Genomic DNA, 25,328 nt, shown 5'->3' on the forward strand with positions numbered 1-25,328 from the left:
AATAATGTGGCGGTTGATGTTGTTTTTGCCTAAGAATTTACGTGCTCTGCATTCTGTTTTTCACATGAGCCTGTTGAAGAAGGATCCTGGTCCGTCTCCCTGGAGACCAACAGTTACTCCTCCTCCACCTGTCATTTTGGAAGGGGATGAACATTTTGAGATCGCTGATATCCTTGATTGTAAATTGAAACGTGGTAAACTCTGGTACCTTATCGAATGGGTTGATTTCGGTCCCCAGCACCGCGAATGGGTGGAAGAAGGGGATATTCGGGCCCCTTACCTGATCCGTAGTTTCCACAAGAGGTTCCCGGACAAACCGGGAGGTCTCCCGCCCAGCCCGGGAGGTCTCCCGCCCAGGCCGGGAGGTGTGTTGTAAGTGTATTTTAAGGGGGGCAGTATGTCAGCAAGCTGCCATTCTGTTTTCTGTGACCTCTGTGTACATATCCTTTCCCTGTTACACCCGGCTTGGCTTCTATCATCCTGCTCCTGCGTTGGAATGCACAAGATAACTGCTGGAGGTTGTGTGGGGGAGAAGATGCTGTAATGCTTGCCTATTGCTTTTCTCATGAGTACTGCACCTGTGTTTTGTCTGATGTTCTGCCTGGTTCCCATGGACTGGGCGCGCAACCGTTTCATTAGCCCGCCAGCGGGAATGCTATTCATTGGATCTGTATCTGTTTGAAGTTCCTTTATTATGCTTGACCTAACTGTGTATCCCCAGTTCTAACAAAGAACGTGTTTGAGTATGTCTTCAACGCTTTGAAATAAATTTTGCTTTTCTTGAAAACGTGGATTTATTCTCGATGCTTGGGGATCCAACACCCCCCCCCAATTCAACACCAAACTACTTTTGGGGCCCACAGGGGGATACAGGTACATGTATCTAACCAGTGGGGCAGTGCTTTTTTATAGCCTGGTTCATTTGCTTGAGCAACATATGACTTACCCTTTCCTGTCCTGCCCTGGGATATAGGAATTTGTTGTTGCTTAGGAAGAATGAGTAAAAGAAGAGCTGAGGGATGAATGCTAGCAAAATAATTGCTTTGCTGGATTAGGCCACCCCTCTTGTCCGATGTTCTGCCAGAGCAACATACTTCTGAGAGGCTGCACATGCAGGATATGAAGGTGATTGCCCTCCCTGTCATTTGTCTGCAGCATTTGATAATTAGGGGTTTTCCATCTCTGAGCATGGAGGTTTCATCTAGCATGACTAACAAGTACCAGTTAAAATATCCTCCTTGAATACGTCCAATCTTTCTTTTTTTAAAAACAAAAACAAAAAACTTTAAACTGATGATTGTTACTATATCTTGTGGTAGTAAATGTAATAAGTAACATATTGTGAAGAAGTACTACTTTTGTTGTTCTTGACTGGTCGTACTGACAATCAAGTTTCATTGCATGATTAAGTTCATTTATTTTACAGATTTATACCCCTACCATTTTGGTATCTGGGACACTTAACAACATATTAAAATAAAAGTTTACAGGGAAAAAAATTCACTATCCTTGTATACCAAATATTAGCAGTATAAAAAATAAGTATCTATACCAAAAAGCACCAAATGGGGGAATATAAAATTCTAGCAGTAGCAGCAGCCCTCAGGTCCAGGTTGAGTCAAATGGGCAGAAGGCTATCACTGTATCTGTAGAAATGTTCCTTGTGTTCTCTGCTTGATTGCATTCCAGATTACACCCAGGTGCATTATACAAAGAAGAAAAAAAATTAACATCTCAACTGGCCCAAGGTGTCAGAAAGCTTGGTGGTATCTCCTTGCTGGTTTTGGTATAGGTATTTGAAGGAAAGCATGTAAATAATTAAAATCAAAAAGTACACTGTTCTGAAAATGTAGCATCCATTCTCTTGACAAAATACCAGCACTAATTCTGTTGGCCCAGTAAAGGGTCACCTCTAAAAAAAATTATTTCTGAATCATTATAACAAGAAATATCTAAAGCAGCCACAATTATTTAAAAAATCATGTTTCCTTTGCAGGAAAAAACCCAGGATGTTTTTTCAGGGCAGAACCTTCCTTATCTTCAGCCGGATACTACTTATTGTTTAAAAGTTAAAGCGTCCCTAGAAGATCATAAAGCTTTATGGAGCCCAGAGTACTGTATAAAAACACCTAAAGGTATGGATTTACTGTTTGGCTTATTTTTCCGCTTAACTATTCAGATCAGTAGTTAGTATCACACTAATTAATTTTTTCACCTAAATTTGGTACCTCTTAGTAAAATAAATAAATAAAATTTTAAGAACTGTGGTTTCTTGTACAATCTGAAAGTAGTTATACCCTTTTAAATCAGTGGCCTTCAAAGTGTGCAACTCTCTTTAAAACTGCACTGTTAAACACTCACAAATAACTACGCATTTTGTTTGCATTGCTCCAGGGGTCACTCCCATAGTCCCCTTAAGTCCTGGAGCAGTTGATAAGCATCATTGAGGCACTACTACAGCCACCACCTCAAGCCGTGTAGGCCTTTGATAGTACAATTGTAATTTTCTTTGTAGTTTTTGTCATTGTTCCTGAATCTAAATGAATATGTTGTTGAATTATTTTTTCTTTTATCTTTACAGCTTTGGATGGTCTGGCTCCTCCCAAAAACCTTCGTGTTTATGCTTTGAATATGAAGTGCATTTTGTATTGGGATAACCTATATAATGGAAGTATAAGCTTCACAGTCCAGTGGCTCTAGTAAGAATCATTACTGCATATGTTTTAATATCTAACTTTTACATTCCAGCTATTTCTTCACAGCTTAAGATGTCTAGCAAAGTTAGCTTGCTTACACGAGATTGTCTGGGTTTGGTAGTTGTTTTGAGAAGCCACATTAAATAAGACAAATCAGCAAGCGAACTAAATGCATATAATGATTCTTTCATATTGACATTCAGTAATAATTCAGCCACATCTTAAGGGGCAATTTTCACTTCTGCACTACCTTGAACAGTGGTTTGCAGTGCTGCAGCATAGCTACCCTTTCCAAAAGCTCCTTAAGTGGCCTAAGAACATAAGAACATAAGAGACGCCAATGTTGGATCAGGCCAAAGGCCCATCTAGTCCAACACTCTGTCACACAGTGGCCAAAAATACCAGGTGCCATCAGGAGGTCCACCAGTGGGGCCAGGACATTAGAAGCCCTCCCACTGTTGACCCCCCCCCAGCACCAAGAAGACAGAGCATCACTTGCCCCAGAGCCCCTATCTATACCTTGTGGCTAATAGCCACTGATGGACCTCTGCTCCATATGCCTATCTAATTCCCTTTTGAATAATATCCTTTTTAAGGTGTGGTGACCAGAATTGCACACAGTATTCCAAATGAGGTCTTACCATTGATTTATATAGGGGCATTATGATATTGGCTGATCTGTTTTCAATACCCTTCCTAATAATCCCCAGCATAGCATTGGCCTTCTTTATTGCAGTCACACACTGTCTCGACATTTTCAGTGAGTTATCCACTACAACTCCAAGATCTCTCTCTTGCTCAGTCTCTGCCAGTTCAGACCCCATCAATGTGTATTTATATTTAGGATTTTTGGCTCCAATGTGCATCACCTTGCACTTGGCCACATTGAACCCCATTTGCCATGTTGACGCCCACTTGCCCATCCTTGACAGATCCCTTTGGAGTGCCTCACAATCCTCACTGGTTTTCACCACCCTGAACAACTTCGTATCATCCGCAGTTAGCCACTTCACTGCTTACTCCCAACTCCAAAGCATTAAAGCGTACATTGTGCATGTGTGTGCATGGCTCAAAGAACTCTGTGGTTGGTTACCATCACTAACATGAGGGTGCCCCAGATCAAAAGCAACTCACTAGATCAGGATAAAGAATTGAGTGACAGTGCTTTACTAGAAGATAATAATTAAATGGGAAACCAACCTTGTTTGCAAGCAAGGGATTACATTTGCTGGTACTCTAATTTGCAGTCTCCTTCAATAATACACAGGTAAAGCTGCGGTGGCTCAAGTGGTTAAGACGCTGAACTGCAGGCTGTGGAAGGTCAGTAGTTCAGCAGTTCAAGACCCGGGTTGCCGCATGACGGAGTGAGCTCCCATCTCTGGCTCCAGCTCCTGCCAACCTAGCAGTTCGAAAGCAAGAAATTGCAAGTAGATAAATAGGTACCACTTCAGTGGGAAGGTAACAGCGTTCCGTGCGCCTTGGTGTTTAGTCATGCCGGCCACATGACCATGGAAACATCTTCGGACAGCGCTGGCTCTTCGGCTTTGAAACGGAGATGAGCACCGCAACCCTAGAGTCGGACTTGACTGGCTTTCGAGCAAGGGAACCTTTACCTTTACCTTTTTAAAGCTATTCCACCTGTTTTCAGTGACAGAGCTATAAAATATACAGGGCTGGATGAAATCTTAGAAATGTAAATGCCTTTTTTAGAGTAAATGTGGATAGTTTAGTTAAATAATTTTCAAGGTATTAATTGATTTTTATTACTGTATACAAAGGAATGGTCAGCATTTTGCTTTAGATTTCATGGTACCTTTTCTAACCTGAGGTATGCATTGAAAACGTAGGTTCTTTTGTGTTTGTTCATTTTAAGTCCTTTCTGTACAACCTCAAAGTCTCAAATGTCTAGAGGCAGTATAGAATAATAAAATACATATGAGATCTCAAAAAATGATCACATTATCAACAACTACATGTGTACGGATAAAAGGAAGTACTTCTTCACCCAAAGAGTGATTAACACTTGGAATTCACTGCCACAGGAAGTGGTGGCAGCTACAAGCATGGACGGCTTCAAAAGGGAATTAGATAAGCATATGGAGCAGAGGTCCATCAGTGGCTATTAGCCACAAGGTATAGATAGGGACTCTGGGGCAAGTGATGCTCTGTCATCTTGGTGCTTGGGGGGGGTCAACAGTGGGAGGGCTTCTAATGTCCTGGCCCCACTGGTGGACCTCCTGATGGCACTGGTATTTCTGGCCACTGTGGGATACAGAGTGTTGGACTGGATGGGCCTTTGGCCTGATCCAACATTGGCATCTCTTATGTTCTTATGTTCTTAACTAATAACACCAGTAGTAAACAATAAAAACATCAACAGCGAAAGTATTTTAAAGACTATGATACAGTGGAATAGACCCTGAGATAAATTGTATAGAGGGTTTGGTCTTTCTGTCAGACTCCTGGAAAAATCAGTTCCCAACAACAGTCATTCAGAAGAATAGATAGTTTATTGAGACATTGCCGGGATCCAGAGTCTTAACGTTTCTGTGTTAGAACCGAGGAAAAGTACGCAAAGCAAACAATTATACCTAAATCAAGCAGAACCCTGTCAGGCTCCTTAGTCAGGTCACACCACATAGGGCTTCATAAGAAGATAACTGTTTATTAGTGGTTCTGGTACTAAAGAACATGTGTACAGATTGTGTCAGGAATGGCCGTCAGTAGTAGGGCCTCTGACTTATAGTGAAATCAAAAATTCCCCCTGTAAGCATAAGCCAATGGATATATTTCGCGCATGCAGCAAAACAAGCGGGCATAGCAACAAAGCCATTAACTTTCCCAGCTGTATAGACTGCAGCTGGAACCTTCTACAAGGTCTAGCATAAGATAGCGCACAGTAGCTGAGCGGGAGACAGCTGGGAACGAGAAGGAGGGTACCCCTCCACATTCCAGATCTGTGACAGGGCTACCTGACAGACCCTAATGGCCCAGGGCCATAGTTCCCAGGGGAAAGAAGATGCCAAGCCTGACGGGGGCTCAAGGTTGTTTGTCTGAGCTAAATGAGATAACTCGAAGCAACAGCAAAGCATCCAAAAGCGAAAGTTGACATTCTTCTCACTTCCCTATGTCCCCATGGCAACCAAGCCCAAGAAAGCAGGGTGAGGTTGACACACTGCCACCCCAAAGACCCTACCCTGCTGGTTTAAGAGGGTAGGGTCTATGGAAAGTGTGCACGAGCCATGGGGCATTAACATGATCTCGGCACACCCATTCATTATGAGAGAGGTCAAAATCTTTCCATTTAATCAGATAATACAGGTGACCATGTTTAAGTTTAGAGTCCAGGATTTCTTCAGTCTCTTGGTGTGGCTCACTATCCACCATCAGAGATGGAGGAGCTGCTGGTCATGTTCTCTATTTGTTCAGACACGGCTCTTTCTTCAACAAGCTGAAATGAAATATGGGATGGATATGTTTAAGTGTCTTAGGTAACTCAAGTTCAACTGCCACTTCGTTTATCACCTGGATCACTTTGAATGGTCCCACATATTTCCACCCCAGTTTCCTCCCTGGCTGGAGTCCTTTTAGATTCTTTGTGGATAGGTAAACAGAGTCACCAGGTTACAAGTTCCACTTGGAGGCGTGCCCCTTGTCTACATGGGTTTTGTAGACCTTTTTTAGCATTGGCTAAAGTCTTTTGAATTGTAGACCACTGCTCATTTAAGCACTGCCACCAGGTGCAGAGGTGCCCATGCTCTGGCGAAGCCACTGTAGGTAAGGGGGCCCCTTCATATCCATGTAAAGCCTTAAAAGGGGATAGCCCAGTTGAGCTGCTGGTAATTTGAGAAGCAACGAAGGAACTGCTCAACCACTTGATTAACTTGGTCAGTTTGCCCATCAATTTCAGGGTGGTGAGCACTACTAAGCCCCTGCTCTATACCCAGTACCTGCAGGCGTTCTTTCCAGAATTTGGCGACAAACTGGGAACCCTGGTCAGATATGATCTTGCAGGGTAGTGAATGTAGCCTTATCACATGGTGCATGAAGAGCTTGGCTAGTCCTTTAGCAGTAGGCAGTTGCTTACATGGAATGACATGGGTTTGCTTTGAAAACAGATAGACCACCACCGAGATTGCATGGTGAACTTGCTCCCTTCTCATAGCCATTCTCTTCTGAAACCATGCATCTGATTAAGCCTGCAGTCCTGTTCACACTTGCTTGGTAGTAGGTCCCTTGGTAGTAGGACCTTACTCAAGTAAGGGTCACTTGAGTTAACATGAATAGACTTGATCTGTAAATCTGTGCTAATAAGCATATTGCTCTTTCATGTCTGTCCTCTTCTAATAGTGCATTCAGAAGGCAATACTCTCCTGATTACTCAGATGAATGGATCACTGTACAGGGATGTGAAAACATCACTAAACCACATTGTGACATCTCATCTCCCGTTTCCTTCCATGGAATGTTCTATTTTCGTGTACGCACCATGAATAGCTATTCCAAATCACCTTGGTCTGAAGAGCTACCTTTTGATCCATTAATAGAAAGTAAGCATCTCCTTTCCTTCTGCCCATCTGAAATATGTAAGGTTTCCCTGTTATTATATAATGCTGTTTTTACAGTTTCTGTTCAATTACAAATAATATTTCCTCTTGTATATTTATAAACCTCAAGAGCTTCACAGTCTAAAGCACAGTCTGAAAGTAGTGATGTCACAAGCTCCACTGTTTTGTAACTACTGTTTACTGCAATTGAATAAACCCCACTGAAATGAACAGAAGTTATTCAGCAGTAGTTCTTTGTGGATTTCTCTGTGAGTCTTCCAGATGTGTTCAGAATATGTATTGTTCATGGATACAGAGCAGATTGCAGCAGATAACACGCACAAAAAAGGTTTACTAGCACTGAGTTTAACAGTGTGATCCTAAACAGAGTTTACCCACCTAAGCCCATGTATTTAGAAGGATGCATTTCTGTTGGGAATTTCACTGTAAGTTTCATGGTACAGTACCACATTTATAGACATTCCTTTTTGAAAGCTTTTCTGCTTTTTATTGGTTTTACTAATGTGAGCTTTTATTATTGTTTTATTGCTGATTTATGTTGGTTTTACTAATGTGAGCTTTTATTATTTATTGTTTTATTGCTGATTTATATGTATGGATAATTTTTGTTCTTGTTGAGATTGGAAGTAGTTGGTGAGCCTATATGCTGAGAGTTGCAGATATAGATACATAATTAGGGTTGCCAGCTCCGGGAAATTCCTGGAGATTTTAAGATCAGAGGCTGTGGAGGGAGGGTAGGAACCTCAGTGTGGTATAATGCCATAGAGTCCACCTTCCAAAGTGGCCATTTTCTCCAGGGAAATTCTGTCGCCTGGAGATCAATTGTAATCCAAGGAGATCTCCAACCACCATCTGGAGGTTCAACTACAACAGAGTGAGAAACACGGTGGCAACTGTGAATACAGAAATAACCGTGTCAAGGTGTCTATACCAGTATGTCATACAACAATAAAGAGATTTTTTTTAAGCCCCCGGAGGGGATTTTTTATTATTTTTGCAAACTACAAAAAACTACTACAGAAAAACAGGGAGGGGTACTACATATACGGGATAAAGAAAAGATACCCACACTACCTAAAAACCCAAGAGAGGAGATCTTCATTGGCTTAGTTACAATAATTCTTCCCTTCGTTTAAACATAGAACAAACTGAGCCAAACATTAAAAGTACTTTTCCTTTTCTAAAACTTTTACACCTTCACTGTCTAAAGACAACATCCCCCCAGTCTTATTTTCATCGTTTTCCAAGGCACAATTCAGAGTCCTTCAGCCTCTATTTCTCTGTTCCCCGTCTTTTTTGTAACTTATAAGGACTTTTTGGGGCTGCTGCCCCCTTTTCAGCCAGAGAGTCCTCTCCGGAAGAACCAGAGTCCAGCTCGCCACTAGACTTGCTGTCCTCTTCATTCTGCTCGTCCTCTGATCTTCCCAGCTGGGCCTTTAAAAATTCTTTGGCTTTTTTTAACAGAGTCATTTTTTTCTTTTTTGTCTTTGATCTTGAAAGCGACTCCCTCTGGAAACAACCATTTATATCCAATTAAATTTGTCTGAAGAAAAAGCACCAACTCCTTGTACTTCCTTGTACTGAACTTGTAGTTCAGTCAGAGGGGAAAACACATAATGTATATGAATCCTTACAATCCAGCCAGGAATAATAGAGCTCAATACAAACTATTTTTCACATCAATATAACACTTCAACAAAAGACCTTGCTAAAGAATTGCCATGAGGAACAGTCCTTCTTTTGAGTAGCAAAGACTCTCTAGTGATGGTCTTCAATGAAAAGGTTCCGACTGCAGTCCCAGTCTCAGTGAGCAAGTCAGCTATAAACTTGTTTCGCTGAAGCTTTCTTAAGGATGGAACCGCCTTCCAGTACAAATTAACCAAAATCTTTCATTTCAATCTCAGGAAAACACTCTGATTAAGCCAGACGTTAAAACTTATTAATCTTGCAAACTTCTAATGCATAAAAAGGACTGTTCCTTGCAGCAATTCTTTAGCAAAGTCTTTTGTTCAAGTGTTATATTGATGTGAAAAATAGTTTGTATTGAGGTCTGTATTCCTGGCTGGATTGTAAGGATTCATATACATTATGTGTTTTCCCCTCTTTGACTGAACTTCAGTTTCTAGCGTGTTAAGATAATTTTTGATTCTTACTAATAATATATACAACTTGGTTTCTTAAATCTCTTTATACCAATTTGGTATAGACACCTTGACATAATTATTTATTTACCGCATGGAGGTTGGCAACCCTAATGCTAAATATGCTAATTTAAATAGAAGCTTGACCATGTATTTGGTACTGTGGTAAACATTTAAATTAAAATAATGCTAGAACTGAACTGTATAAAATTTGTTTTTTAAGATGAAATTGACCCACCAAGTGTCAAGGTTAATGCCAGTGAGAATTCACTTCATATTTTTATTGTGCCACCCGAAGAACTGGAAAAGAATTCAATAAGCGAACATTATTCTTTTACTTATCACATTTGGTATTGGAATAATTCTTCATATACCAAGGTAACTCTAATTCTAAAAAAATAATTTTAGTTGAAGCATGGATGAGAAATCATGACTAGAAACTTATAATGCATACCTGTCAGTCTTGTATTTTTGTCCCAGCTATCTCCAGTGCTTCAAGAGCTTGATATAAGCCCTATCTTTTACAGTCCTCCTGGGAAGTGACAGACCTCTTTGTTATACAAGGTTTTTTCATGTTAAAATTATTTCAACGTTGAGCCCAAACTACGGGAATATTTTGCTTCATTACAGAGGGATAATTTAGCAGGGGTTTTTACCCCATAAGAGATTTTACAGCATACGCCTTTTGGCAGAGTGTGCCATCCTCAAGTCATCCCCTGTAAGTAATACTGGCCAAGAGTTTTTCATTGCTTGATGGTATGCCAGTCACCATCTATCCTAATTTCCTGTCAGCATGGAGTACCCAAATACACAGACATTCACCAGAGGAGGAAATCCTCATCAATAAAAGGGGGGGGGGATTACAGAATCATAGAATGTTAGAGTTGGAAGGGACCTTATAGGTCATCTAGTCCAACCCCCTGCACTTTGCAGGAGCATAGCCAAAAGATAGCCCTACAACATACCTGAAAGATGGTCGTCCAGCCTCCGCTTGGAAACGTCCAGCGAAGGAGCATCCACCACCTCCCGAGGTGATGTAATTGTATTACAGAATAGCAGTATGCACAGAAGCTCTTGTTTGGTTTAACAACAATTAAAGTAATGTTTTATTTGTAATTCAATACTTTTTGGATGGCTAGCCTAATCTCATCAGATCTCAGAAGTTAAATAGGGTCAGCCTTGGTCAGTATTTGGATGGGAGACCACCAAGAAATTCCAGAGTCGTTACACAGAGGTAGACAATGGCAAACCACCTCTGAATGTATCTTCCCTTGAAAACCCAGGGTCGTCATGAATCGGCTACAAGTTGATGGGCACTTTACATGCGCGCACACACACAAGTTGATGGGCACTTTACATGCGCGCGCGCACACACACCCCCTTTTAGAGTACAAAGTTGACCTGTTTTTTAAAAAAGTAAACATATTTTTTATTATTTCTAATCCCATGTCGAGCATGTCTTGGAAACTATACCATGTTCTCCAACAGGAAAAAAATACCTGTGGGTTGGATTCTACTAATTCTTCTGATAATTGGATCCTATGACCCTCTTCCTCTAACTTGTCCTTCAACAGACTTCTTTCTATCCTAATTTGGTGTAGTGGTTAGGAGCGCGGACTCTAATCTGGGAGAACCGGTTTTGATTCCCCACTCCTCCACATGCAGCTGCTGGGTGACCTTGGGCAAGCCACAGTTATCTCAGAGCTGTTCTCTCTAGAGCAGTTCTCTCAGAGCTCTCTCAGTCCCACCTACCTCACAGGGTGTCTGTTGTGGGGAGAGGAAGGGAAGGAGATTGTAAACCACTCTGAGTGAAGAGTGAGGTATAAATCCAATCTCCTCCTCCTCCAATGGAGAAGGCTTTTTCTGATGGAGAAAGGCCTCCTCAGAAGAAAAGTCTTTCTTTCTTGAAGGAATACTTGGTGCAAGGGAAGTCGTAAGATCCAGCCCTAGATGTGCATAACAAAAATGATAGTGCTTCCCTCCAGCTGAGTGCAGATAGTGGAAACCTGAGCAAACCTGAAGACTGTTTAACTAGCAGCTACTCTGCAGCCACCTGTACTGCTGCACAGGGTGGAGTAGTTGCAAACACTGCTGTTTAGGGAACGGTGTGCCATGGATTTTCATCATTTGCTACCTGGCACGTGTGCGCTCCTGACAACTACAATGTTCTAAGGCCAGAGAGTTGGCAGCATATTGCTACAGTGTTCTCTATGGCACTGTAAAGGGCACTCCAGAACAGAATTGTTTGTTTGACTATGTTCAATAAATGTTTTAAATAAACAATGTGAGCTGTAATTAAAATAACTGTTGCTCTTATTTAAATGTTTAAACTTTTATTCCTGGTACAGGGCCGCATTGAAGAAAAATCAACCTCATTCATAATCCCAAATTTGTCTCCTTCAACTGTATACTGCTTAGAAGTGCAAGCGTTGTTAATTTCAAAAAGCAGCAAGTTCAGCAATGTGACGTGCATTGAAACTGCCAGTGGTATGAGACATTGAACATTTTTTGGAATGTACTGCTCATAAATTGTTGTGTGTCATAGGTTTATATGACTTCATATGAAAATGTGATATATACGTTTCCATGTTCTGTGTCATGGTTCAGGTCAGTGAGCTTTGACATGCTTATGATGAGTATAGAAAAGACTCTGCAGAAGTACTTTTCTTAACATCCAGTGTTCCAGGAAGAAAACTATTAAATATCAAGATTAATTAATTAATTAATTAATTAATTTCTGTTGATTTATATTTTGCCCTCCCCACAAGCCATTTTTGTGAGAGAACCATTAAATAGAGAGAGCCAGCATGGTGTAGTGGTTAAAAGTGGCGGACTCTAATCTGGAGAACTGGGTTTGATTCTTCACTCTTCCACCTGAAGCCTGCTGGGTGACCTTGGGCCAGTCACAGTTCTCTCAGAACTCTCTCAGCCCCACCTGCCTCACAAAGGTGCCTGTTGTGGGGAGATGAAGAGAAGGCAATTGTAAGCCGCTTTGAGACTCTTTCGGGTCAAGAAAAGCAGGGTATAAAAACCAACTCTTCTTCATCGTTTTCTTCTTTTACTGTGACTTTTATACCCAATAAGTTTCAAAGGTTTCCTATGAGGAAGAGTGAGTAAGGTTTGCATCTTCCTCTCATCATACCATTTGGCTTTGAAAGTTTAAGAATAAATTTAGAAATAGTATATTTTTCAATATTTTAATAGTTTAATTCCTTTTTGTTTGTTTTATAGGACAGTCAAATCAAGTTTCTCTTGTCATCGCAGTAGTTTTCTTTGGTGCTGCTGCTGTTGTCGTTGCCTTGCTGTGTGTTTCCTGGTATATATGGAAGAAGGTCAAATATGCATTCTTTCCCTCATGCAATTTTCCATTAATCATAGAGGTATAAGTATTAATTAACTATCTTGTTGCAAATAATAAATGATATGAATATCCTAGCAGACTCCATGTGGGTTCTCTAGTGACCACATAGAGCTCATAGTTAACAGGCAAATGCCAAGTAAAGGCTTGGCATTTAACTTTTAAAATATTGAGTAATACCTCGGCAGGATTTCCCCCCCCCCTTACAATGTGTATACCTAGCAGTGAAAATAAGAGGTTTTGTTCAAGTGTTGCCTCTTGCTTTTCACTTCCTTCAGAGTAGTATCTGGCCAGATTCTTTATATCCACCTGTATTCAATTCTGAAACAAAGTATTACATTTCATACATTTAATGCTAAAACATCTTTGGGGGGGGGACGCGGAGGGACGCCATCCCCCCGGGTGAGGTGCGGGAGGGCGGGGCCTGGAGCTCCCTGCTGGTGCCCGCTGGAGGTCGCCGCCGGCTGTGGGGAGGACACACTTCCGGTGATGTCAGGGGGTGTGACATATGCTAATGAGTTATGCTAATGAGTCCCTCTAGCTCTTTTTCTACGAAATGACCCCTGGTAATCTCTAATAATTTCTTTCTGTTGCACAAATGGAACTTTAAGTTAATTAAAAATTAACTTTGTCAGATCTGTTTTTGTCATACAATTTTTAAAAAGACAATTTTTAGCTGCTTGTATGATGGCATTGCCTTGACCTGGATAACCCAGGCTCATCCAGTCTTGTCAGATCTCGCAAGCTAAGCAGGGTTGGTCCTGATCACTATTCAGATGGTAGATCACCAAAGAATACCGGGGTTGCAATGAAGAGGCAGGCAATGGCAAACCACCTCTGAACATCTCTTTCCTTGAAAAACCCATCAGAGGTTGGCGTTAGGGATGGACACGAACTGGCTGATGAACTAAAGTTTGTCATGAATTTTGAGTAGCTCATGGTTCGCGAAGCAATGTTCACGAACTGAAAAACCGCCACAAACTTTCACAAATTCTGATGCACTACTGATGCACAAATGCACAACTGCCTGCTGCTCAGCTGTTTGTTTTAAATGGCCGGGAGCCATTAAACCCTGCTTTCTGCTCCCCACGAAAAGCTGTGGGGAGCAGAAAGCAGAGGTTTAAACTTTAAGGGGCTTGCAAACCGGGTCAGTTCACAAACCAACCTCCTGGTTCATATGGGTTTGTGGTTCGGTTTGTGGTTCAGCCACAAACTGAACTGCAAAAATACGGTTCGTGTCCATCCGTAGTTGTCATAAGTCAGCTGCAACTTGATGGCAAAAAAATTCATTATAGTTTTGAGAACATAGGGTTGGGAGGGCCAGCCCAAGGATATAATGGAGAATTTCACTTACTGAGTCATGGAGAGCTGACTTGGTGCGTGAAGTGATTTAAACTTTAAACCCCTCCCCTCTTGGATCCGGGCCACGGTTGCGGCGTGACTCTGCAAGTGAAGGGAAGGGGTTTAAACCTTAAACCCCTCCCCTCCCGGAGTCAGGCTGCTGTGCGACTCCACAAGAGAGTGTTTAAACTTTAAACCCCTCCCCTCCTGGAGTTGGGCCACAGCTGCAACATGACTCCGGGAGGGGAGAGAAGGATGAGATGGTTAGACAGTGTCATAGATGCAATGAACATGAAATTGAGCAAACTTCAGAGGACGGCGGAAGACAGGAAGGCCTGGCGTGATCTGGTCCATGGGGTCACGAAGAGTCGGACTCGACTGTGCGACTGAACGACAACAACAAAGAACTTACCTTTGTCCTGACTTCAAATGTTTTATCTAGTTAATGCATCAGGGAGGGAAGTCAGTAATTGTTGAAATGTTTGTATACTGGTTGGTTTCTCAATGCTTAATAAGCATTAATGTAGGTATCTTAATTCTTATCATGTTGAATAGGTTTTTGTAGAGCCCTTATATTGAAATCTATATAATGTGTTCTGGCATAGTAGAAAGCCATGTTCAGCAGAATGTACTATACAGAATTGCAATGCTATTAAGAGACTCAAAAGCTGATTATAGTTTTTTTTCCCCCCTCACCGCTTTCTTTGTGTCTCTCCATCTACAGAAGACTGGAGGAAGAGATCCAAACAGTTCCTACTTGATATCTTCAGAAGAATCGACCGAAAAATGTGTCCTTGTAATTGAAAAAAGCATCCTACCTGAAATTAACTTGAAGGACCATGGACAATCAGAACAGAGCTGTCGAGACTCGGGAAACTATTCCAATGATGATGATATTTCTGGAAATAAAAATTCACATGAGATTAAAGAAGAAGAAGCCATATGACTTGGACGATGGGTAGAAGTCCCAAGATGAGAGGGGCAGTATAGCTAGCACTGATTTAATTACTTGTAATCATTTTTATTATAGCTGTTCTCTTTTGTTAAAAGAGACTTCACGCCAGAAAGGAGGCTGGCAACTGGCTGTGGTGCCAAAGATTTTGTTATGTACTGCTATCAGGAAAATGGCTAGAACATAAGAGATTTTTTAAAATTAATTTTTCTCTGTAAAGGTGAGAATTTTGCTAAAATGTTTACTTGTTTCGTGTTTGGAAATACAAAGAACAGCTAGAAGAAAATCACAGTAAACATAGGCTGTATACATGCAAGTTGAGTTTTACAAAGTCAACTGTGAATATTAGTAATGTCTACTGTTTGTAGCAAAGTGTAATAGTCTAAAAACAGGCTGTATAAGTCTCCCAAAAATACTGATAGGACAGCCTCTCCAGATTTTTCTCAGAGGACCCGAAATCTACCCAGGCATTGGTGATAACTGCGGTGTGCAGAGCACAGTTTGAACACAGTGCCTTCTAGGATGTAGTATTTGTTGTTAACATAACTCTGTACATGATCAATCATTCCTTCTTTACAGACAGCTAAGACAAAAGTAGCATGTAATGAAGAGCGCTGGGAGAGGGAGTCAACATTTATTCAAGGGAAAAATCCTCTGAAGAAGTTAAATAAGTGAAAATTGTGAAGAAAGGCTTGGCCTGCCTCAAGATAGTTAATAGTTTTTAGCTAGTCTCTCCATTTACCGTAACCATAATGGATACCTGCAGCTTGAAAATATAAATACAATGTTATTAGTGTTACAGTAGATAATAGGGTTTTGTTATTACTACCTATTTGCATTAGTATACATATTTTCAGTAACCTTCAATTTTAGCATAGGAAAAACAGTCTCCTGTTGAACAGAAGAATATTTCTTAAGTAATACCCTGCAATTCAAATTTGAAAATATTTGAAAACCAAGTTTTAAGGAAAGATTTTGTAAAGATATAGGGTGGCTTGCCTCTATTTAATTTTCTGTGCTGTCATAACGGGAGAAGATCAGTCCCCCTGTCAAAAAGATCGCTTGTTTAAAGCTTACCAGGACACACTGCTAGTGGATTCTAAACAATCTGTAGGAAAGGATAATAGTCTTTACTCTGTGTTTCTTGTAAGAAAATAAGAGGTGCCCTGCTGGATCAGACCAGTGGTCCATCTAATCCAGTATCCTGGAAGAGGGAGAACTGTCTACATTCCCTACCACGTGTAGAAACCTCTGACGCCCCAAATTGTCTTTTTTGAGAACTGAAGATCCCAAATCTCTTCAGCAAGTTTGGTGTAGTGGTTAAGTGCACGGACTCTACTCTGGGAGAACCAGGTTTGATTTGCCACTCCTCCACTTGCAGCGGCTGGATGACCTTGGGCAAGCCATAGTTCTGTCAGAGCTGTTCTTGAAAGAGCAGTTCTTGAAAGAGCTCTCTCAGCCCCACCTACCTCACAGGGTGTCTGTTGTGGGGAGGGGAAGGGAAAGGAGTTTGTAAGTCCCTCTGAGACTTCTTCCTTCCCTTCTTCCTCCCCTTAATAATCTTGATTGTTCTCTTCTAAACTTTTTTCCAACTCTGTGATATCTTGTTTTGAGATTCAGCAACCAGAACTGTACACAGCATTCTAAATATGGCCACCATAGACCACTGCAATATTGGCTATTTTATTTACAGTGTCTTTCCTAATCTCCAGCATTGTCTTGTTCACCACTGCAGAACACTGACATTGTCAACAAGCTATCTGCTACAACCCCAAGATCTTGCCACATTCTGAGTCAGCATTTTAATTGTGGCTCTTGATTACTGCAGCCCACCTTACTTCTGGGTGCTTGTTTCTGGGTGCCAGCGTCGGAGGTTAGGAGTCTGGGAGTGCTCCTGGATCCCTCCTTAACTATGGAGGCACAGGTGGCAGCCACCGCCGACTCGGCCTTTTGCCACCTTCGGCTGATTTGGCAGTTGGTCCCCTTCCTCGACCGCAATGACCTGGCTACAGTGATCCATGCGACGGTCACCTCGAGATTAGACTACTGTAATGCTTTCTACATGGGGCTGCCCTTGTCGCAAATTCAGAAGCTGCAGTTAGGGCAGAATACTGCAGCCAGGCTTCTGATGGGTCTCCCTAGATGGGAGCACATCTGGCCTGTGCTGAAAGTGCTGCACTGGCTGCCAATAGCTTTCCGAATCCGCTTCAGGGTGCTGGTACTTACCTTTAAAGCCCTATATGGCCAGGGTCCGACTTACCTGAGGGACCGCCTTTCCCTATACATACCCCAGAGAGCACTACGGTCAGGGGCTCAACATCGATTAGTGATCCTAGGCTCCAGGGAGGCCAGGCTTGCGGCGGCCAGGGCCTTTTCAGTGGCGGCTCCTACCTGGTGGAATGAGCTCCCGGAGGAGATCAGGACCCTGCAAGACCTCTCACAGTTCCGCAGGGCCTGCAAAACGGAGCTCTTCTGCCAGGCTTTCAACTAGGAGCTACCACTTCCAACAACAACAACTACCACTTCCACCACTAACAACGGGGTAATGGGATGGCCCACTATAAAGATCTTGCCACAGTATTACAATGGATCGGTACCGCTGAATCGGGCTTTTGGGTAATATCTATATATTATTGTTAATTATGGTTGTTTTTATTCTGTTTTTAATGTTTTATATTGGCACATGGTTGCCCTTGTTTGTAAGCCGCCCTGAGCCCGTTTGCGGGGAGGGTGGGATAGAAATGCAATAATAAACAAATAAACAAACCCATGTGTGGTTTTGCACATAGAATGATAACAAAGTGTGTTATGTGTTAGAAACAGCAATGGCCAGACCAAATTCCCATACCAAAAATGATAAAGCAGCATCTTTAAAAATTGTGTAGCTTAAAATACCAGGTACGAGGCACTGAAAAGATATTGTGCCATCCTGAGCAGAGTTGAGGTCAATGGACTTAGAAGGATCCAACTTATTTAGGAAGGCACTGTCAATCTAGTAATGAGCTGCGCCCTTTAATTCTAATGCATACAGCTACTCCTTTCAGGTTTGGGTTGTAATTTTTTTTTTTGCATTTTCTTCAAACAATCAGCACACATTTAGTATTCATTATCTTGCCACTCACTGGAGATCAATAGGAAATTTATCAAATATGAAGCCTGTGATAGTGAAACTTACATGATGTATGATGGAATGTCACCTATCTGTTGCTGCTAGTCTGATCAGCAGCAAACAGATTATACTAGATCTCTGCATTATATGCAGTTATGGATATTTATATATTAATTTACATTTTGTGAATAGCATATGGAGTTTGAATGTGGGACACCCAATTCAATACACTGATGAACCTTGCAAGCTAGTGACTGACCTTGAGCTAATCTTTCTAAACTCCACATAATTGTTCTGAGGAATATAATTAGGGAAGGATGTATATGTAAAATAGTATTTAGTTCTCACTGTTCATAGAATGCTGGATACAAGCTTTTGGTAACTAATTTGTGGAGGTTGCTTCCCCGTAATCATGTTGCTCTGTATGCTGCATACAGATTATACCACATTGTTGGTCTGATGACTGCTGTATAAGAGCCATTGTTTCCAAATCTGCAGAATAAAAAACAAATATATTCTACTTATTTAACAATTCCTTACCTTCGTTTTATTACTGACAGATGTTACTTAGAGTAATGAAAGTATGCGAGCCATGCGTTGGGAAGTCCCCTGTTCAGGTTTCACTTCAGTTATGAATTCAGTAGAGCGGCAGGAAAACCACTGTTCTCACAACTGCAATATGGGAGATAACAATATGGGTCTAGCCCACAATATTTTATAAAGGATTACAGAGATAATGTAGGTGAAGTGCTTTGAACACTTCACATGTGTTCTATACATTGCAAAGTATTATTATCATAACTCTTTGTGAATAAGTGCCTGAGGTTGTGGTCTTAAACAGGTGTTTTCTGGAAATAAATAACACCAGATTCAAGGGAATTGACTCTCCATTTTAAATTTAGTATATTTAAATTCTGTAATCAGATAACTAGTTTATTCCTAAACATAAAATGCTATTCAGTACCAGATTGGTGAAATTCATCCCCCAAACTCTGTTCCATATTTTGATGCTTTGACCCATACCAATAAAATCTAATTCTCAACATGGCCAGACCTGTGAATGTTTAAACCCAGAAATTGGAGCCATGAACAGACAAGACAGGGCTTACTTCAAATCTGAAAAATACCTCAGGCATGCAGAAAAATTGGAAATCTTTTTTTAGAAAAACATTGGCGAGTTAAAAACCCTGCAAAATAATAGCAGTGCCTGTAGCTTTAAGAAACTAATGCCCTCTGAGGCCCATTGCTTGGCAGCCACAACAGCATTACCAGTTGAAGACTTGGTTTCTGTCAGCAGAAGGCAGGGGGAGGAGCAGAGCCCTTTCCATGGCTATTTTGGCCTTTGGGGAAGGATTCATCAGGGCCAGGCCCACCAGCAACCACCAGGTGACTCTGCCATCACTCCCCCAGGACTGGCTGCTTGCTACTGTTCAACAGCAGACACCCCACAAAAGCCAGTGTGGTGTAGTGGTGTGGTAGCTGGAATTTCAGACCAGGATTTGGGAGACCCAGGTTCAGATCTCCACTTTACAATGGAAGCTTGCTGGGTGATCTTGGACCAGTCATATACTCTCCGCTTAATCTACTTCACAGAGCTGTTGTAGAGATAAAAAGGAAGAGAATTATGTAAATTGTCTGGGTCCACATTGTAGAGCAAGGGTGGCCAAACTTGCTTAATGTTAGAGCCACATAGAATAAAAGTCTCATGTTTGAGAGCCACAAGACATGAACAGATATTACACGTTTTACTGGGAAATATGCAAATTTGCTTTTTATTAACATTAAATGAGACTGCAAAAATAATAAAAGTGGTAAAAGCAGATATTGATAATATTTATTTGTCCAAACATTTGTTTGCTAATGATATTTAGCTTCCCCAGCCACCCTGCTGGGAGCTGCACAATATGTGTAAAAGGGCCGCATGCGGCTCCCGAGCCACAGTTTGGCCACCCGTTGTAGAGAAAGGTGGGGTATTGTCAGCTAGCTGCCATGGAGTTCTGTGTGACATTGTATACTCCCAGCTTATGCTCATTCCCCCCCCCCCACCCGAGCCCCGGCTTGTTTTTCCTTCGCAAACGTGGATTTATTTGAATGCCTGGAGGATCGGACAGGTATAAATGTAGTAATGTACCTGACGTTGGGGAGGGGGCAGATCAAAAGTTGGTTAGTTAGTGGGGAGGGAGAGAGACGGAAGCAGGGAAAGGTTGTCAGGAGGAGGGGGGGGGAAATAGTATGTATAGTGTTTTGCTATGCAAATACTTTGTGTTTTATTTCTGTGATTTAATATGGGATTTTATGTGTGTGTGGCTGCAGTTTAAAAGGCTGGCTTCTAGATTAAGACAGACAGGGGCTTGATGGGTTATTGAAATGTGCTGTAATTAGATGGTGGTTGTACCCTAGGGTGCAGAGTTGACTAAGTTTTATTTTATTTTATTTATTTTGTACAGAGGGTTTTTGTGTGAGACAGAATAAGGGAGTTGAGTGGGTGAAGAGACTGCATCAGGTGTTGTGGACGAAAGTGAGAAAAACAGGGTTGCTTACCTGTAACTTTTGATCTTCATTGTGGTCTCTGTGCAGTCCCACACATGGGTTGGGCGCCTGTGCACAACCTTGATCGGGGAACCTTGTAGAGCTTGTCTCAGAAACCTTTTTTGGCAGGCTCTCTTCCCACCCTGGGGAGCAGGCACGTACTGCGCATGCCTGGGGTGGGGGAGAGAGCCCGCCTCCCACTTAGTTCTTATTCAACCGCCGTCTTGTTCACACCTCGCTAGTGTCACTCTTCAAAATTGCCTCAGATGTGTACTTCTCTCCTGGTTTTCTTCTCCTTATCCTTCTTATTTCTTCTTATTGCTCCTGGGGAAAAAATCTTTTACTATTTTTTCCTCACTATCGTTTCTGTCTCCCCCCCCAGCCAGGGAGGTATTTGTATGGGATGCACAAAATTCTTTAAGACGTGTCGCCGTTGCCCAGCGAAACTTCCCTCCAACGACAGCCACAATCTTTGTTTTGTCTGGGCGAGTCTAACCGGGTTGATTCCTGTCCCCATTGCATGAACATTACTGGACAGGCCCATAGAAATAGGGTGGCCTGACTTAGAACGTCTCTTCTTGAGGAAGCTTTGCGTCCTTTGATGTCTTCAGTTGCTTCCCAGTCTTCTGTTCCACCAAAACACACTGACAATGCAAAATCCTTAAAGCAGAAGTCTAAAAAGCACGAAGATGAACAGTCAGCTAAGCTGAAATCGAAGCCCTCGACTTCGGCTCCGAAGCTCAATCCCGTGGTGATCTCCGGTCTCTCGTCATCTACTCCGGTGGTCTCTTCTGTGGCTCCACCTTCACATAAGCCTAGGCTTCAGCCTCCAGCTCCTCCTACTACCTTGTTTTCACCATCAGGACATATTCCACCTGGTCAGCATTCCAAGTCACCTGTCCAGCAGCCTTCCTCTCATCATGCATCTCGGTCTCACTCCCGAGTCGATCCAAGTCGAGGTCCCACTATACACGCAGACCACACCATTATCATCGTTCGCCTTCTCCGTCGAGATTGGCGTCCAATTACAGATCTTGGTCTCCAGATGTCCAGCACCGTACAGTGTATTACCCTCACTCTTACTCCAGGTCTTCTACTCCTCACTGAGATCGTTATGACCGGTTTGGAAAAACTGACCGCTACGGAGGCTGGCCGACTTCGTCCTACTCCAGGCGTTCCCACTCAGTAGCCTCGATCTATTCCCTGGGGCTCGATCAGCCTCCAGATGTATTGATGTCTGTGGATGCCCTGAAGCGTTCTCCATTAGAACCTCGGTATCATCCTCCCACGAGTGACGAAACACCTACTGATGTCTCCCAGCCGCTTCGATCACCTTCTCTGGACTCGGTATCTGACCATTCTGTATCTGGTGATCTTGATCCTGATATCCTTCCTTTTGAGGACGAGGCCCGTCGATCAGGTTCCATCTCTCCCACGGAACGCCCAAAAGCCTATTTGGAGTTTATTACGCAAATGGCTATGGCTCTTCAAGTACAAGGCTCTATGGAAACTCCCGCAGTGACTGATGTCGTCCATAAGTTAGTCCAAGCAGATTTGCCACCTTCGACAATTCTCCCATTGCTCCTGGTCCACCTTTCGGTCCTCAAGCAGTCTTGCCTCTGTCACTCCAATATCGAGACATTATGACAGCCTTTATAAAGTTCAAGAATCTTCTGGGAAATTCTCGTTTACTCAACCTCCGCTGAACTCGATGATAGTTCATTCCTCTTCTAAGTCCAAACAACCTGTTCAACAGTCCGCTCCTCCCGACCATGAGAGAAGATTGATGCTATTGCCAAGAAAACTTACTCCATCGCTTCCATGAACGTTAGAATCAATACCTATCTGTTGCACCTCTCCGCTTATGCCTTTAATGTTGCCACTGCTGTTCGTCCAGTTCTTGAATTTGTTCCAGAGGAACATCGCCTCACTCTGTCTGCCACCTTGTCAGAAATCTGTGCTATTTCCAAGCAACAGATCAACTCCATTCGTCATGCTGTCACCTGCTCTTCTAAAGTCCTCACTTCTTCCATCGCACTCTGCCGTCATGCCTGGCTCTGCAGTAGTTCCCTGCAGACAGATGTCAAATTCAAAGTCAAGGACCTACCCTTCGATGGCGAAGGACTTTTCATTCCACTATGGAAGAGGCTCTGAAAGCTGTCGATGATAGCAGAAAACAAGCTCGAAACCTTTGAGTTTCTACTTTGACACCAAGGCCTCGATACCATTCCTGGAGGCCTTACTACAATAAATGTCAGCCATCGCCTGCTACTACCTCACAGTGGAGAAAGAAATCATATGACTCTCGTCCATCACAATGGCCATGACAACAAGCCCCCAAGAACCCCCAGCAGCCCAAGCAGTCCGTTTGCGTCCATCGCCCAGGCAAGGCGATGGGCCATGCGGACGCCCTGAGCTGCCTACCGCTGCCGGACTGTGACCAGGATCCTGCTCCCGCCCACCAGATCGCTCTCCTGGAGTCCCTCCCAGATCGGCCGGTCCACATCACGGAGGTGGCTCGCTGCACCTCCAGGGACAAGGTACTTTGCTGGGTCTTGGACTGGGTGGTGAGGGGGTGGCCCACGGCCAAAGGAGACCCTGACTTTATGCCCTTTGCTTCTTGGAAGGACGAGCTGTCTATCCACAAGGGCTGTGTCATGTGGGGAAGTAGAGTGGTCATCCCTAAACCCTTACGGGAACGGGTCCTTGCCACTCTTCATGAAGCACATCCTGGGGTGGTGCGCATGAAAGCTCTGGCCCGGAGTTATGTCTGGTGGACGGGGATGGACTGGGACATAGAGGACGTGGTGAAGAGGTGTCAACCTTGCCAAGCGTCCTGGCCCGAGCCACCCCATGCCCCGGAACGGGCCTGGGAATCTTCCCACCACCTCTGGTCCCGGTTACACTTGGACTTTGCGGGACCATTCCAGGGGCAACTTTTCTTTATACTGGTGGATTCCTTCAGCAAGTGGCTGGAGGTAGTTCCCGTGCCTTCAACCTCCTCGAAGGCGGCCATCCGGGTGATGAGGCGGATATTCAGCACCCAGGGAATCCCGGACACGCTGGTCACAGATAATGGGACGGCATTCACGTCCACGGAGTTCCAAGACTTCATAAAGTACTATGGTATCCGCCACATCTGATCTGCCCCGTTCCACCCCGCAACCAACGGCCAGGCCAAGCGCATGGTCAGAACCACGAAGGACGCTCTCCGCTGCTTGGACTCCTCAGACTGGAACTATAAACTGGTGGCTTTCCTTTTCGGACAGCAAACTACGCCCCACACCACTACAGGGCACAGTCCGGCAGAGCTACTTCTCGGCCGCCGCCTGACAACCCGGCTGGATCGCCTGCACCCCGACCGGGCCTCTGCAGAGGCACCAGGCACGGAGACGCACGAGGCAGCCAGGGGATTCTTCCAGGAGGATTCCGTGTACGCACGGAACTACGCCCGGGGACCAGCCTGGATTCCGGCACGAGTAGTATGAGTTAAGGGTCCAAGATCGTATGAGGTTTCTTGTGAAGACGGGCAGATTCTACACTGGCACATCGACCAGTTACGCTGCCGGACAATGCCATTGGATCCCGAGGAGGCCCCGGATACCTCAGCCCTGACCCAACAACCGGCAGCCAAACACCTGCCTCTACCCATGGTGGCATCCGAGGCACCTCTTCCGGCGACAGCACCGCCGCCTCCCCCGGCGCCTCTGCCGGTCAGCTCGCCTTCAATGGCTTCAGGGGCGGAGGCAGCAGCAGTTCCCGAACTTCGCCGCTCTACCCGCACCAGGAAGTTGCCAACCCATCTGAAGGACTTTGTCTGTGGGTGTGTTGCGGACCAAGGTGGGAGGGGTGTAATATACTCAGTTCAGACAGCGTGGCCAGCTGGGGCTCCATGCGGTCAAGCGCAAACCTAGAGCTTCACTCAAAAAGACAATGAACTATGTGGATCCTAGCCCGCACCAATCAGGGGGCTAGGTTCCCAGCCTATGGAACTCTCAGCCACTGTAAATAACCTATTGGGAAGTAGGGGGGTGTTATGGGTGGCAGTTTCACGGGGAATATAAGCCGGCCTGTGAGCCGGCTAACATCGTCTTGTTCCTGATCTAATAAAGTACGCTAAGCTGAAATCACTCTCCGTCTGCGTACTTTTCAAATGCCATAGAATCCATCCTCCAAAGCAGCCATTTTCTCCAGGAGAACTGATCTCTGCCATCTAGAGAGAGTTGTAATTCTGGATGATCTCCAGTCCCCACCTGGAAGTTGACAGACCTCCTTCCCCTGGAGGAAATGGCTGCTTTGAAGGCCGGAGTCTATAGCATTATACCCCTCTGAGGTCCCTCCCTTCCTCAAACCCCACCATCCCCAGGCTCAGCCCCCCAAAACTCTTTAAGAATTTCCTAATCTGGAGTTGGCAATCCTATCCTCTTCCCACCCAATAGCCAACCTACTTATCTGCCTCTCTGTTAAACTTTTCCATTCCCCACTTCTAGCAGCCTCTACCTAGGAAAACTGTACCCCAATTATCTGGTGCCAGCCACTGGGCCAGGCTACTTGCATGGTAGGGAACCCTCAAGAACTTGTGGGGTGGCAGTTCACTTTCCTCTGTCTCCCCCTGCCCACACTATTTCCTCTTT

The 25,328-nt window shown here is 43.6% G+C and overlaps 1 protein-coding gene across 1 annotated transcript; it reads left to right on the forward strand.

The window, feature by feature from the left end:
• The first annotated feature begins 1,981 nt into the window (after nucleotides 1-1,981).
• On the forward strand, nucleotides 1,982-15,166 carry LOC107121921 (interferon alpha/beta receptor 1-like). Its single transcript, XM_015424932.1, has 7 exons — nucleotides 1,982-2,135; nucleotides 2,582-2,699; nucleotides 7,047-7,246; nucleotides 9,629-9,783; nucleotides 11,754-11,892; nucleotides 12,637-12,785; nucleotides 14,829-15,166. Exons 1-7 carry the CDS (start codon nucleotides 1,982-1,984, stop codon nucleotides 15,048-15,050), a joined length of 1,137 nt encoding a protein of 378 aa, XP_015280418.1. The 3' UTR covers nucleotides 15,051-15,166.
• Nucleotides 15,167-25,328: the final 10,162 nt, after the last annotated feature.

Source organism: Gekko japonicus, unplaced genomic scaffold (genome assembly GCF_001447785.1).
Source record: "Gekko japonicus isolate JY-2015 unplaced genomic scaffold, Gekko_japonicus_V1.1 scaffold1770, whole genome shotgun sequence".
In the NCBI taxonomy this organism is placed as follows: domain Eukaryota; kingdom Metazoa; phylum Chordata; class Lepidosauria; order Squamata; family Gekkonidae; genus Gekko; species Gekko japonicus.

Excerpts from the sequence above, each read along its gene's own strand:
- LOC107121921 (XM_015424932.1), top strand. The coding sequence starts at position 1,982 with ATGTTTCCTTTGCAGGAAAAAACCCAGGATGTTTTTTCAGGGCAGAAC. Across the intron at positions 2,700-7,046 it reads TTCACAGTCCAGTGGCTCTA|TGCATTCAGAAGGCAATACT; the intron begins GTAAGAATCATT and ends CTCTTCTAATAG. Across the intron at positions 7,247-9,628 it reads TTTTGATCCATTAATAGAAA|ATGAAATTGACCCACCAAGT; the intron begins GTAAGCATCTCC and ends TTGTTTTTTAAG.